General features: G+C 39.0%; 1 protein-coding gene across 4 annotated transcripts in view; it reads right to left on the minus strand.

Annotated features, from left to right (window-relative positions):
- Positions 1-247: 247 nt before the first annotated feature.
- The window catches only part of BMPR1B (bone morphogenetic protein receptor type 1B), a 159,092-nt gene continuing 144,445 nt past the window's right edge, over positions 248-14,894 (minus strand). For all 4 annotated transcript variants that reach the window (XM_017875502.1, XM_017875504.1, XM_017875503.1 and 1 more), the window contains exons 9-11: positions 5,221-5,396; positions 2,492-2,622; positions 248-739 (exon numbers count right to left, since the gene is read on the minus strand). In XM_017875502.1, coding sequence (XP_017730991.1) covers positions 614-739; positions 2,492-2,622; positions 5,221-5,396 — 433 coding nt within the window. In that variant the 3' untranslated portion in view covers positions 248-613. The remainder of the gene's footprint in view (positions 740-2,491; positions 2,623-5,220; positions 5,397-14,894) is intronic.

A 14,894-nucleotide genomic window follows, 5' to 3' on the forward strand; every position in this document is an offset into this window, starting at 1 on the left:
GTGCATTCACATTACCATAGCGGCCCCAAATGCAGGGAAGGCCAAAGTGGTCTGAGGAAGGCTAAGGTGGTGGGGGAGTAAGTTAAGATGAATCTGTCTATGTCTCTCCAACTGAACTGTCCTTTCGGTCCACAGAGTAAAACAATTATTTACCCAATGGTAAAAACATGTATTTTAATTTACCGTCCAGCAGAGCTCCTTGGGAAGAACTTTTGTTGTATATTTAAACTATAATTCTATAACCCTTAACCATCCACATTATCTGTTTTATTTGGCAAAAGAAAGCATCTTAAAAAAAAAAAAAAAAAAAAAAAAAAAAAAAAAGGCAATCCCAAAATACAGGGCTTTCTCAGAAAGCAACATGCATCTTATCTTGAACAAGTTACCCAAGCGGTTTCTCCCTCCTACAAACAGACACAGATCAATCTCTGCTTCTGGGAGCTTCTCTGTCTTTGTCCAGGTCACTCCCTGAGAGGTAAGGTCTGAACCCACTGGGAAGCAGGACGACGTTCAAGGCTTGTACTGTGGATGCTTATTTGACGTCTTTTGCTCTGCCCACAAACAGAAGAGTACCTGTTGGCTTTCTGCAGAGATGCTTACTTTTCCTGTCATATCAGAGTTTAATGTCCTGGGACTCTGACATTTTGGCAAGTGTTTTCTTAACACGCAGGGCTGTCAGCCTTGATGCAGGATTGTGAGCCCAGCATTCTGTCATGAGTTTCCCCATCTGCCTTAGACACTGAGGAAGAGAAATGTTAGAAAAATGTATCATCTGCAATGCCGGCACCTGATACAATGTAGCTTTTTAGTTTTTGTTCATTAAGTTTGAATATATTTTTAAAAGGTACCCTTAATACCATGTAGGAATAAAATTCTGTAGATTTTTTTCATGCAAAATTATATATGACTAAAATAGATGTTCATGTCTTCTTTGTGACAGAAGCAAGCAGGTGGTTCTGCTGACTGTCGAATGGTGTCTTTGAAGTTAGTGTTAAGCAAACATAAACATACCCAGGGAGTTTGTATTCCACTCAGTACTCCCAGATTGTTTACAACACTTGATAAGTTTAAATCTTTTATCTAATTCCATACTATGCAAACACTGTTATTCCTAAATCATAGCTGTCTGCTCCATTAATAGCATCACACTGCACCATTTAACAAGATTAATGACCTGTGCACAGCATCACTAAAACTTTCTCCTGTGGTACATCAATTATTGGTCTTCCTATTGAAAAGTACAATTTCGCTTCATAAGAAATCCTCAGTGAAGAGATTTCAAGTAACACCAAAAGCCGACAATAACAGAGCTCCAGCATCTCATAAAGCTTTCTGCACAGCTTGCTGGAAAACATATATTATTATATAGCATTTTAGTAACCAGACACAAAACCAATGAGCCAAAGGTGTTTTTGTTGTTGTTGTTGCTGTTTGTTTGTTTTGAGACAGGGTCTTGGTCTGTCGAGTGCAGTAGCATGATCCTGGCTCACTGCAACCTCCGCCTTCTGGGTTCAAGCAATTCTTGTGCATCAATCTCCCGAGTAGGTGGGAATACAGACGTGAACCACAACACTAGGCTATTGTTTGCATTTTTTAATAGAGATGGGTTTTCGTTACATTGGCCAGGCTGGTCTTGAACTTCTGGACTCAAGTGATTCACCCGCCTCGGCCTGCGAAAGTGCTGGGATTACAGATGTGAGTCACCGTGCCCAGCCCAGAGATTACTTTTAAATGGCTTTTACACTTAAGAAATAGTGCTCTGTCCCACCTTTGCAGTGCTTTGGTAGATGTTTGATAAGAGCCTGTTTTTGTTTTTTTTTTTTTCCAGCGGTGCTTCAAACTCATCTTGAATATTCCAGTCCGCCAGAGAACTCTAGAACACAGCGAGTTTGAAGGCTGGGAGGGTGGAAGGAGAGGAATGTGGAACAGGAGGAGGAGTCAGGAAAGGCAAGACTCATTTCCTCCTTCCTAGCAGCTCCTTTCCAGACCTATGTAGGTTTCACCACTACATCCTTAGAGCCAAGCGGAAGGTGGATTTGTTCAAATCATATCTCATAATCCTTATTAACAAAGACACCCAGCACAGTCAGGCATCTTAACTAGGTCAACTTGTATCACTTTAACATGCTTACTTTTTTCTCTAATCAAAATGGGAGAACCCTGTACATGGGTTTATTACAGAGAAAAATCATAATGCTTTAAAAACACAGAGAGAAATAATAGGTTTTATGCAAATGTCAAGACATTATAAATAAAGAAAATAGTGTTATTTGTTATGCAGCCCACTCAATATATTCTGGAAGTGGCAAAATAAAATTGGAAAAGTAGAACAAGTAATTTAATAAACTTCATATAAATTACTGCAAAAAGGTGCCATCACCATCACCATTAAAACAAAGAATTCCTACAATGAATACGTGGAATTCTGGCTAAAACAGAAGTCTATTTAGAAGTCAGCCACGGCCACATGCTTACCTCAATTGAGCCTTACCTCATCACTGCTCCATCGGTTTGGGAATGAGGGGCGTAACTTCTTGATGCACACAATCTCTCTCATGTCCTCGTAGGAGGGGTCACTGGGCACTAGGTCATGATAAGGAAGCTGGTATTCTTCCACTATACCTAAAATGTGTTGTTATTGTTATTATTTTCTGTGAAGTAGAAATAAAAGTCTAATACAGCTCTCAAAGGAAAAGTGTTATCAGTATTACAGACAAGTTCAGGCAGAAAAATAGCAAAATAAACCTTGAAAATATTTACCCAAATGGTGCTTAATCTAATTTAGAAAAAATGAATACAAAGCCCAATGAAAATATTATTATAGGTCTTCAAGACTTTCTTTCCTAATTTCCAAAAGCTAAGTAAAACACAGCATCTTAAATTTATTTCCAAATTTTTCATAAACGAACAAATTAAAGACAATCTATATCCAATCTCGAATGCAAATTTTCAAAGACATAGTCCTGAACCATACTACATAAATATCTACGCTATTTCTATACTATAGTCATGAAACTACTGAACATCATCACTTTGGAACAGTGTTGTATCCTAAGCTTGAACGATAGGGGTCAGATTTACATTTTTTCTGCTTAATTGGAGGAACGTGGCTTTGCCATTAAAAATTAGAAATTATAGACACGCGCAAAAATACTTACTTTACATTATCTGCTTTCTTCTATAATTCTAAACCTCCCAATTTTCAATACAGCGCACTACAATTACTATTAGAAAAAGTATGTATTATCTACCAGAGTTACACTAAATACACAATCTATCAGCATCTTCAACAAATCGTACCACTAAACTCTGTTTCCATTTTATCGTTTCTAGTATTTCAATGTCTGCCTTTTTCCCTCCTTCTCCTTTAAAAATGCGGCTTCTAGTGTCTTCTTTTTCACCTTCTCAGGTTCCTCATAATAATTACAGTAGAGGCTGTGGCTCTGAACAGTCTATTTATATAAAGCTACCTTGTTTTTAAGCTGAGAATAGTTTCTCCTGTATTTGGCCCACAGGCTTTCAAATATAGGCTTCTTGTAGCCCTGTTTGTTTTAGATGTTCAAGAAAACATAATTAGAAAAACAATCTTGTTCTCTACACCTTTAACTTCCACAAAGCTATCTTAATTAAGTATAAGCATGTTATTTTTTAAAAGGCTCGTCTACTTGATTTTTTTTTTCTTTTTAAATACAGATTGGGTCCCAACCTATTGCACAGGCTAGTCCTTAACTCCTGGCTTCCAGCGATCCTCCCCACTCGGCCTCCCAAAATGCTGGGATTGCAAACGTGAGGCTTATCTATTCTTTATAATGCATGAAATCAAGGCATAGACAATCTGTTAATTTCTTGGTTACTTCTTCTTTACATTTAGAATGAGAAATTTATTCAATATCTGGTTAGAGAAAATTTCCTGCATTAAGTTTCCTTTTGGACAAAACAGTTCTCTCACTTCGGAGAGAATGTGTTCTATTTCAAATTTCTTACAACAGGTTCAGAATTCCCAAAGTGATTATTAGAAGGCATTGTGCCACTGAAGATGATCTTTCTATCAAAGTGTGAATGCAGGTTGATAAATTGTTTCTTCTTTGTATTTAAATATGAACCTAAAGATGGTATGGCTCTACCAAACAAAATGAAAATTTTTAATAGTAATAATAGCTAACATGTATTGAGTGCTAATTATGTGCCAGGCAGTTCTCATTATCTTTACATTCATTGAAACCATACAACCAAAGAAGTGGATACAATAATTCACTTCATCCTTAAGAGGAGAACTCTGAAACAAAGAAAAGTTTATAACCCATCCAAGGCATCACAGGTAAATAGCAGGAACAAGAACAAATCTCAGTACTAGTTAAGTGCATGCTGCACTTTCAGAATCTTTAGCAAGCTCGTGTTTTCATGAAGATGGATTTAGATTGGCCATTATGAGGAACATCAGCAGCATCAAGGCTTTTTAATGAGCACAACCATGGAATAACATAGAGTACTTGATACAGAAAAGCCGAAGATTAAGCTCCTTGCCTAAAAGGTGTCAGAATTTGCTCGAAGACAGATTGTGCGGCAATCAAAATAGTACAAGCAATAATACTTCTGAATATTTAAATGTCTTCTTGTTTATTATAAGTGGTTTTACTAGGGAATCCTCATGTTTGTAGAAAAAACAATTTTATAAAAAATAACAATACTCTGATACTTTAATTTCCTTTTGATAAAAAATTGATGTTTTCAAATGGTTTATGAGGAAGTTTTATAAAAAATAAATAGAGAAGGTAAGAAGTGGGTGTCCCTCCCCACATTTATGTCCTACTGTCATCTCTGCAGAGGAAATCCCAGGAAATGGAGCTGGGGATGGGACCCAGCAGCTAGGTGAGAATAAACCGGCAGGGACAGAAAAGGGGGTTTGATTTGATGGAGCCACTGCTGGAGGAAGAACCCAAGAGAGAAATGAGACAATACACAGAGCAGAAAACAGTGATGCTTGAAAAGGCAGGGGAAGCTGACAGTGTGTCTAGTGGCAGGTGAAGGAAGGAAACAGTCAAAGATTATTCTAGGATGTCGAATATAATTTCCTGGAAGCATTATGACTGCATCAACAGAAATAAAGGGGAAAATAAAACCAGATCTTACAGGCAGTATGATAACTTGGATTTCTGATCAGAAAGAAAGGATTTGTAGTAGCTCCGACAGCAGCTTTTCAAAGACAGCACTGCTTCTTACCTCCTGACACACATCTCCTAGCAACCTCCCAAAGGATGAGGCCAAAACTATACATGTCAGCCATGATGTAAGACTGGAAGTGATTTCTGTTCAAGCTCTCGTCCAACACTTCTGGAGGCATATAGCGTTTGGTGCCAACTCGAGTGTTAGGTGGTATGTCAACTTCATTTGTATCACTAAGGAAAAAGTAAAGCAAAGCATTATTACAGCACTGAAGAGGACCAACAAAAATGAATCAAGGTGATTCTTAAACAATGGCTTTAGTTAGTGAAAGGCGGGAAAAAAAACCAAAAAACTTTCCAGGGAATAAAAACAATTTCTTAAGGAATATTTCTTGCCAAAAGCTATATTAAATATTTACAGGTTAAAACCCAATGAAAGGCAAGCTGGTATTGTGGTGCACACCTTAGTCCCAGCTATTCTGGAGGCTGAGGTGGGAGGATAGCTTGAGTCTAGAGGCTCAAGGCCTGACTGGGCAACATAGTGAGATGCCATCTCTTAAAAAAAGTTAGGAAAAAAAAAAAAATGAAGGTGAAACTCAGTCAGAATGAAGCTGCAGCATTTAAAAGTGCATTATCAATAGATCAAATTTATACCCTAAACAACTGCTAAATATATATTAAATGTCTAAAAAAACCCTCTTCCTTGCCCTCCTATTTAAACTTACTCTTAAAATGGGCATGCACACGACAATTTCGTGAGACACAGTATTTCTTAAGCCAGCTGTTGTAAAGCTCTTAGATCTACAAACAAGTTTAAAAATGGGGAAGGAGAGAACCAACAAAGACACGCTATTGTTTTACTCTGGCAAGGTGGGACATGTAAAAAGGCTTTCTACTATCACTATTGTTTTATGAACCAAATAGCATTTAACTTTTTTAAAAAGGAACAAAACAACAATGGAATATGACATCTTTAACTTTCTGAAAATTTTACAACATGGCCCATTTACTATTCCTTCCCATAGACTGGGAAAAGATTAATGACGGAGGGACAACAACCTGCATACTGGCACTTGGGAACCATGGCCTCAGTGCGGTGAGCTGGAGCCACAGTTCCAGCCCCTGTTCTAAGGGTGCTGAATGACTAGGCTGATGATTATGTACAAGCCCTACCAACACAGTACTAGGCACATATTAGACACTTAAGTACTATACCTCATCAGAAAGGAACTAAGTAGAAAAGTAACAAACCCTAGGTATAACAGATGAACAGACTATAACCAAATAAGGTATACTACAAAACAGAAAAGGTACAGAAACTCATTATTAAGCTGAACTCTGTGGAAAATCTTGGATAAAGCTTTCTACCTCCTGACTCCCAAGAATTTTTTTTTTTTTTTTTTTTTTTTTGCTTTTGCTTTTCATTACACTCTATTGACTCTCAAGCATTTACATGTTATTTCTCCTCAGCCTGGAAAATAGATTCGTTTATTGAATATCACACTTATCTTGCTGTCATAGATAGTCAATACCAAAACACTAGTGGCTTTAGGAAAAAACAAAAAATCAAAAACCTCTGGGTTTGCTCTCATTACCTTGACCACTTCCACAACATGAAATATGTGGTGTCATTTTTTGTCATTTGAGAACATTTTAAGTATCACTCTCAAAATTTTTGCATTTACTAAATGTATCTCAAAATCATATCTCAAAATTTGTATTTACTAAAATATAAAATATAAAGCTTCATTTTAGAACCTTTTAAATTCACTTCCAGCTAAAATTATTGATCTAAAATTATTTCAACAGAATGAGTCATCAGTGTACTCATTAGCCCCCTCATGGTTTTCTAGGTGCAATAATAACTAGCCTGTTTTCCTAAATAAAAGATGTTAAAAAAAAAAAATTAAAGTGCAATTAAAAAACAAAACAGCTGGCATTCCTTACCATATGCAAACATAGGTCCCAGTGTTCTGGGCTCTTTTCTAAAACTGGAAAAAGAAATTAAAATTTTAATTCTCAGCACTTACATACTGGTACAATAGAAAATTGTCATTTGTACGTGTAAATGATAAATGACAGAAGAGGAAAGTATGCTGAGAAGAGACTTAATGGTAAACTGGAAACATGTCAGACTGAATAGATGCTACAAAAGCTCCACTTCCATTTATAAAGCACTCTCTCCTCCTACTCCACCTGCTGACACCTCTCATGGGAGGAGAGTAGGGATTTCACTAATGTGTTGCCAGCATGTTCTAATTTTAATTTTTAATCATGAGGAAGATAGTGCTGGCCCCAGGTAAGAAGTCCTAGGTCCCATGCAGAGAAAACAAACATGGGGGTTTGCAGGTGAAAAGAAGATGGTTAAAGACCTAAATTATATTCCAGAACACAGACTAGGAAAGGGAATCAAGAAGACTCTGAAGACAATCCACACAGAAGTGCATTTAGAAAGGCCAAAGGTGTAATCTGAGCACAGCTGATAAAGATTTTAGGCAATTTCATTCCGTTCTTACTCTTAGCTCCTTAATGTTTATTTGGATTTGGGAGGTCAGGGAAAGATAATGAAATGTGTGATGTAGAGATATCTACTGGAAAAATGACAGGTAACTGTGACCTAATAATAGAATTAAAATTTGTGACAGCTGGACTGTACATAGTTCATCTCTAAATTCTTTTTCTAAAACACTACAAAACATACACTCAAGGATTTTGAATGTCCACCAAATGCCAAAAATCAGTCCCTTACATAGTTCCTTAAATACATGCATGTACATATGTATATATGCACGTTCAGCAAAAAGCCCTCTCTCTCCTCATCTTCCACTCCCACCCTAGATGTTTGCCCTAGTAGTAGCTGAATAAATATTCTCCTTAGTAATATTTGAGTAAGTAATCTGTTTTCCAACTTTAGACTATCAACTCCTTTGAGCCCCAAATACTTGTCACAGCCATAGCCATTTGGTACATACCCAAAGAGCATAGCCCCAATCCCTCTCCATCTGTAGTGTGTCTTGCACATGACAGAAAATTGTACTTTAAATGAAAGAAGGAAAAGGTTGGTTACACTAAACTTTGCTATGGATAATTTAAACGGAAATATAAAAATCTCTGGTCTGTATGGGCCATAAAATGAGATCTTACCAATTTCTAGAAGTTAAATAGAATTTCGTTGAGCAAACTAATTCTGTGAAAGATCACTATTAACCTATTGGCAAGTGCCTTTAGCACCACACTTAAACAACAAACATGAGAATTACAGGTAATTCATATCTGATACTGTAAAGTGCCAGATCCTCCAAGACATTTGGCTCTGCCCCTTCTTCCCTCAGGCATGTTTCTATAATTGAAAGTCATTAGATTACATTTCTTTCTTGGATTTTCAGTAACATCATTTTACCTGTTCCCAAATAATGGCAGAGAAAAATCGAGCTTGTGTTAATCCTAAAGCCAAAAATAGAAATAAATGTGATTTAACACTGGGGTACCAAGAATAAAGGAAGAAAAAGAGGGTGGAAGTAGAGTCAGATGGTGTGGTACACATGAAAACAGACACAGTACAACAGACAGAAGGTTCTAGGAGAAAGAAGGAGGCAGAAAAGGGCAGGGTGCCTTCTGCACTAGCTTCCTCTAGTCTCTTTGTCCACGGAGGGCTATGGAGGGGAGAAACAAGGTTGACAAGCAAAGATAGATACTGCACAAGGGTTGTAGACTCAGAGACAAAAACTCCAGCCCCACACAATAATCCTATGTACTGCAGTAGCTACATACAAATGAAGTCAGATTATAAAATCATACAGAGGAGACATAAATAGGATACTGGTTACTTCTGGGAGGTATAGAAGGAAATGAAAAAGGAACAGGACTGCAGTGGGGCTATCTTCAACATTTTATTTCTTTTAAAAGAAAACCAGAGAAAACAAGGTAAATCGTTAACATCTGTTCATATTAAATTATTACATGGGTGTCTCATTTTTATACTTTTGTGTATGTTTATAATATATCACAAATATAAGTATATGTAATATATTTCTAAGTATAGTATAAGTTAAAAGAACCCAGCAGGATCCAGAACTAGAAAAATGTACATTTCAAGGAATACAGGATAGGTTATAGGCATAAGGATGGGAAGAACAAAAGTGATATAAATAAACTGGACAAAATTACAGAGAAAATGAGCTGCTACGAAAGAGAACTGAAAATATCCCATTAAAAACAAGAGTGTTGCATTCACTACAGAAGAAATGCTCTCTCTCTTCTTTCCCATGGAGAAGAACTGGAAATATTTGCACAAAGGGGTCATTATTAAAGAGTAGGGTTCAGAGAATTATAAGAGTAGACAATTTTGCCCTTTTATACTTCAATAATTAATACTCCCACTAGATCCAACATGGTTTTTGTTCCTGTTAATGTGAGTACTAAAGAGATTCAGACTTAAGTAGAATTAGAAGGAAATGAATATACAATTTGAGGAAAATAAAGTAAATTAAGAGATGTCAGATAAATTCCTCTCCAGGAAAAAAGCTTGCTTTGTTTTCAAATCATCCTTTAATGAGTATTTAAAAAAAAAAGAAAAGAAAAGAAATGGCCTGGTGTGGGGGCTCATGCCTGTAATCCCAGCATTCTGGAAGGCCAAAGCAGGTGGACTGCTTGAGTCCAGGAGTTCACGACCAGCCTGGGCAACATGGTGAAACCCCGTCTTTACTAAAAATACAAAAATTTGCTGGGTGTGGTGGTACATGCCTGTAGTCCCAGCTACTTGCGAGGCTGAAGCAGGAGGATCACTTGAGCCCAGGAGGCAGAGGTTGCAGTGAGCCAAGATTATACTACTGTACCCTAGCCTGGGCAAGAGTGAAACCTCATCTCAAAAAAATCAATAAACATTTAGGGACAGTGAGGATGGAACAAGATAAAACGAAAATGTCTACAATTTTCCGAGTAAGAAGTTAATAGTAATGAGAGCCTGGGCGTAAAGGGGAAGTCAGTGAGGGAGAAGAAGGGTTCTGTTCTTCTAGCCTAGGGTCATAAGATATTAAGCCTTGTAGGGGTTTTAAAAAAAAAATGTCCAGGTGGACTAAATTTTATGTACTACCTTCCATCACAATCTCCAGTAAAAACATCTTCAAACCTGAGCTGTTCGTATTTTGGAAGCCAGGAACCAGCAACTATATGATGTGGAAAAGCCACAACGCATATGGGAGTTATCGACTGATAATGCAAAGGGGAAAACAACTCCTTTGAATTCCCAGACAAGCAGTGAATATTGCTGAGTTCCCTACTGTACCAGGTAGGAATTAGGTTAATGTCTGCATTCATCTGGATCTCAAAATGCAGGGCTGCTCTCACCTAGGATTATATAAAGAGGCCAGAAAACCAAGTTCATATTTCTGACCAAAGTCACTTGAATGACAGTGGTATGATATAGAAAATGCCAGCGTGGTGGAGTATGAGGTCTACATTGATAACAAAGGGCTTCATAAGTCTGTGGACACTCCAAGTGGCTCTTCTACCCCAGGGAAGACATAAACAAAGAGAGTTCTGAAGGCTATGGTTTTGAGGGTAGGGAAGGGGAGCAAAGGGAAAGACTTTGAGAGAGAGAGAGAGACAAGAAAATTAAAAGACACACAAAACTAAGATTTTCCTCTTCTCTGAAGGTGCCAGGGAAGGACATACCAAGCAGGGGGGTGATGGGAGCCACTCACCCTGCCAGAAGACACATTTCAACCACTGACATTGTTTAGAATTGTGGCACATGGTGACAATAAAAGTAGGATTTTAATCAGTTTTATTATTGACAGTGTACTCCCTTCCTGCCTGTGCCTGGTGTACTGCCCCTGGCATGCCCCTTAGCACAGCACTGCTGCCTGGTATGGCATGTGCGTACTGCAGGTGTTAGTGTAACTGTGGGAGGGAAGTCATGGGGCTGCCTGTGCATGCAGAAAGGCTGAAAGTGGAGCCTTCAGCTGGGATCCTGAGCAGGTTGAAGAATGAAACATGAGCACCCCAGTGGACTCAGGGAACAGTGCATGCCTGAAGCTCTTGACTATCTTGCATTAAATGAGGGCAGTCAAAAGATTTTTGTTTCGGTGGCAAGGAGTAAGGGGGGAGTTATTTTAAAATATAGTATCTTTTAGTCTCATAATATATTAAATGTTTTTCATGTTAGTTAAGCCTTTTAGTTATAAACCTAAACCCAGAAAATCTGGCTAAAAGTGTTATGTTAAAAAAACAAGAGCCCCCACTGCTTGACTGAGCACAGGGCACCTTCCCCACTGTACCATAAACTGAAGTAAGAGTCTCATGAAAGTCCTAAGTACAGCCTGCTGTGGCAATGAGAGGCGAGCGCAGGGACAGAGTTGCTAGCTCCAACAAGGTGGCTCTACCTCTTTGAGCTTTTGGACACATGCAGGTGGTCCTCCTGCTGGATGTTGTTGATGCCTAAAACAGAGAGAGGAAAGGGAGAGAGAGGGAGCAGGGAGATAAAAAAAAAAAAAAAAAAAGTAATAGACAGGAGAAAGAAAAGAGAAGCAAACATTGTATACCTTAAAAAATCTAAAAAGCTTCTTATGAAATAAGAACTGTACTTTAAAGAATGTGTGAAACAAAGGAGAATTGAGAATACATGTGAAGGAGGCCATGGGTTTGCTTGTGGTTTGAAAGTGATGTCTGAAATCAGCTACACATTATATATACTACAGGATGTTAAATCCTCTCTCAGCAAGATGATTTTGATTTCCCAAAAGTATAAAAGATTCTCAAGTGTCTACGGAAGAATGGGCTGTGCACATCCCTGTGGGTTTCCTGTGGCATCCTGGAGATAGCTGAGGAACTGACTTGTGGAACTGAACTCTGCGGCAGATGTTCACCAGTAAGGGGAGTTTTCCGCAGCAACTTTCATCAAGGTTCAATGCTGCTATGATAAAATCCCAAGAAATCTCAGGGTATCTTAGAAACAGAACTTTAGAACTAAAAAGTCTTCAACATAAGGTGGGTATGGCTGCAGAAACCTTGACTGGGAGTGTTCACTATGCCACGAATGAGCTTAGTTTTATGACTTTGGTGAGTCATTTAGCCACATTATTTTAAAATGCAAACCAAAAGCAGCGCTAAAAGAATCACATCAGCAAGACTCAAGAAATTCAGTACCCTCCGAACTAAGCTACCCTCTCTCTTTTGCACTTGGATAATTTGACAATCAGCCACTGGACATCAGTGTGACAGCCTAGTCTTCACCGCAGGTTTTCTATTTAAATTTAATACTCGAGAGCCCTAAGCCAGGATTTATTTTTCCCATATGAAAATATTTTATTCTGACACTGAAGTCTCAGAGGAGTTGCTGAATTCTTCAGAGTGAAAAGTGAAAAGCTTTGTTAAGTTTCTTCAAGGCATTTCATGTGTCACTGTTTTCTCCTCCCAGTAGAGACTGGGGATAATGGTGATGTCCACCAGCACATCACCTGGATTAAATTTCTGCTGGTCAGGAAATGCATCGGCACTTACGTCATTGTCAAGAGAATGCATGAAGAAACCAACACAGAATTTTAAAATTTATATGAGCAGGAAACCTCTAAGGCATAGTCTGCTCCCTCTCTGTGGCTCTTGACTTCCCTGGGAGCCTTTCAGAAATGACTGAAAAGCCTAAGAGAACACTTACCACTACACAGAGACCATCTCACAGGAAGTTCTCATATGAAGTCAGAGATTTCAGCACAGGGTAAGCTGTGACTCCACTTGTAATTAAAGTCTAAATATCCATGCATATGTGCAAAAATACAATATAAAACAGTGAAAAAAAGAGTAGAAACTAAAGAAACACATTAAGCAAGTTTTAAAAAAATAGGCTCAAAAGCTGAGAAGAGCAAACTTTGAAACACAGAAAATAAAACTAGAAAAAGCACCTCTGAAATGATCAAATGTAACCTGCATGTAATGGAAGATGACGCTGAGGCCCAGAAAGCTAAACGGCCCCACACAGCTAGGCTATGGCCATAGGAGTCTGCACAGCCAGCATCTGAGCTATCATCTTCATCTCTTCATCTCTTGATGAAGTAGTTAATATATGCCAAATAAATCTCTGAATTATCCCTTAAAATAGTCCCTCCACTTCCTAGAATCAGGGTTTGTATGAAATTTGAGAGGTCATTCAGTTCATTCTCCTTCCATTAAGCAGAACTAAGTTTCTATAATATAATAGATACTCACTTTCCTTTTTTGTTTTAAGGTCTATAAAGGAGATGAGTCTCAGTTACTTTGCTATTGCCTACATTTATTGATTCACAGCAATGTTAGACTACCTCTAATGGGTAACTCACTATGTCATGTTAAATGGGAAATATATTAATTAAGTTGGCAAGGATCCTGCTCTCAAGATGCCCCATCACTGGTAGGAGAGATGAGGCATGTCCCCAAATAACTATAATACCAAGCAGACAAGGACCAGGACATTACAACAGTAGTACAGAAGATGCTGTCATTATTCTCAGCTGAGGGATGAATCAAGTGACTTAGAGGTGATTCTGGGACTGGATTAAGATACATGGAAAAACAGGGACTTTCCAACCCACGGACTGTGCAATCAAAAGAAAGGCAACAGCAAACATGGGGTATATAAGGAGAAAAGGCAAGTAGCTCAGTTTTGCAAAAGAAAGCATACAAATTTGAGAGTTTGTAGAACATAAGATTAGAAAGGTGGATTTCGGCCAGAACGTGTAGGATCTCTGGTGTTAGGAAAAAAGTTTTTTTTTCTTCATCCTGTGTTCCATATGGAACCATTTATCCATTAAACGTTAAGTAATAAGCACCAGGGAAAGGCACTAGAAATGCAAATCTGAAAAATGCATGTTATCTACTTTCAAGGTGCTTACTTTCCATTGGGAATGACAAATAAATAAGTCAATGATGACTATGTAACAGGCAAGACATTTCATGATAATAAGCACAGAGTTATATTAGAAGACACAAGAACGGAGACTAAAAACAGCAGGTGGGGAGGTTCCAAGATGGCCGAATAGGAACAGCTCCAGTCTATAGCTCCCACCATGAGCGACGCAGAAGATGGGTGATTTCTGCATTTCCAACTTAGGTACCGGGTTCATCTCACTGGGGCTTGTCTGACAGTGCATGCAGCCCATGGAGTGGGAGCCGAAGGAGGGTGAGGCAAAACCTCACCCAGGAAGTGCAAGGGGTTGGGGAATTCCCTTTCCTAGCCAAGGGAAGCTGTGACAGACAGTACCTGGAAAATCGGGACACTCCCACCCTAATACTGTGGTTTTCCAACGGTCTTAGCAAATGGCCCACCAGGAGATTATATCCCATGCCTGGCTCGGAGGGTCCCACGCCCACGGAGCCTCGCTCATTGTTAGCACAGCAGTCTGAGATCCAACTGCAAGGCAGCAGCAAGGCTGGGGGAGGGGCATCCGCCATTGCTGAGGCTTGAGTAGGTAAACAAAGCAGCCGGGAAGCTCGAACTGGGTAGAGCCCACCGCAGCTCAAGGAGGCCTGCCTGCCTCTGTAGACTCCACCTCTGGGGGCAGGGCATAGCTGAACAAAAGGCAGCAGAAACTTCTGCAGACTTAAACATCCCTGTCTGACAGCTTGGAAGAGAGTAGTGGTTCTCCCAGCACAGAGTTTGAGATCTGAGAATGGACAGACTGCCTCCTCAAGTGGGTCCCTGACCCCTGGGTAGCCTAACTGGGAGGCACCTCCCAGTAGGGGCCGACTGACACCTCATAC

The sequence above is a fragment of the Rhinopithecus bieti genome, unplaced genomic scaffold (genome assembly GCF_001698545.2).
Source record: "Rhinopithecus bieti isolate Rb0 unplaced genomic scaffold, ASM169854v2 scaffold_6708, whole genome shotgun sequence".
Taxonomy (NCBI): Eukaryota; Metazoa; Chordata; class Mammalia; order Primates; family Cercopithecidae; genus Rhinopithecus; species Rhinopithecus bieti.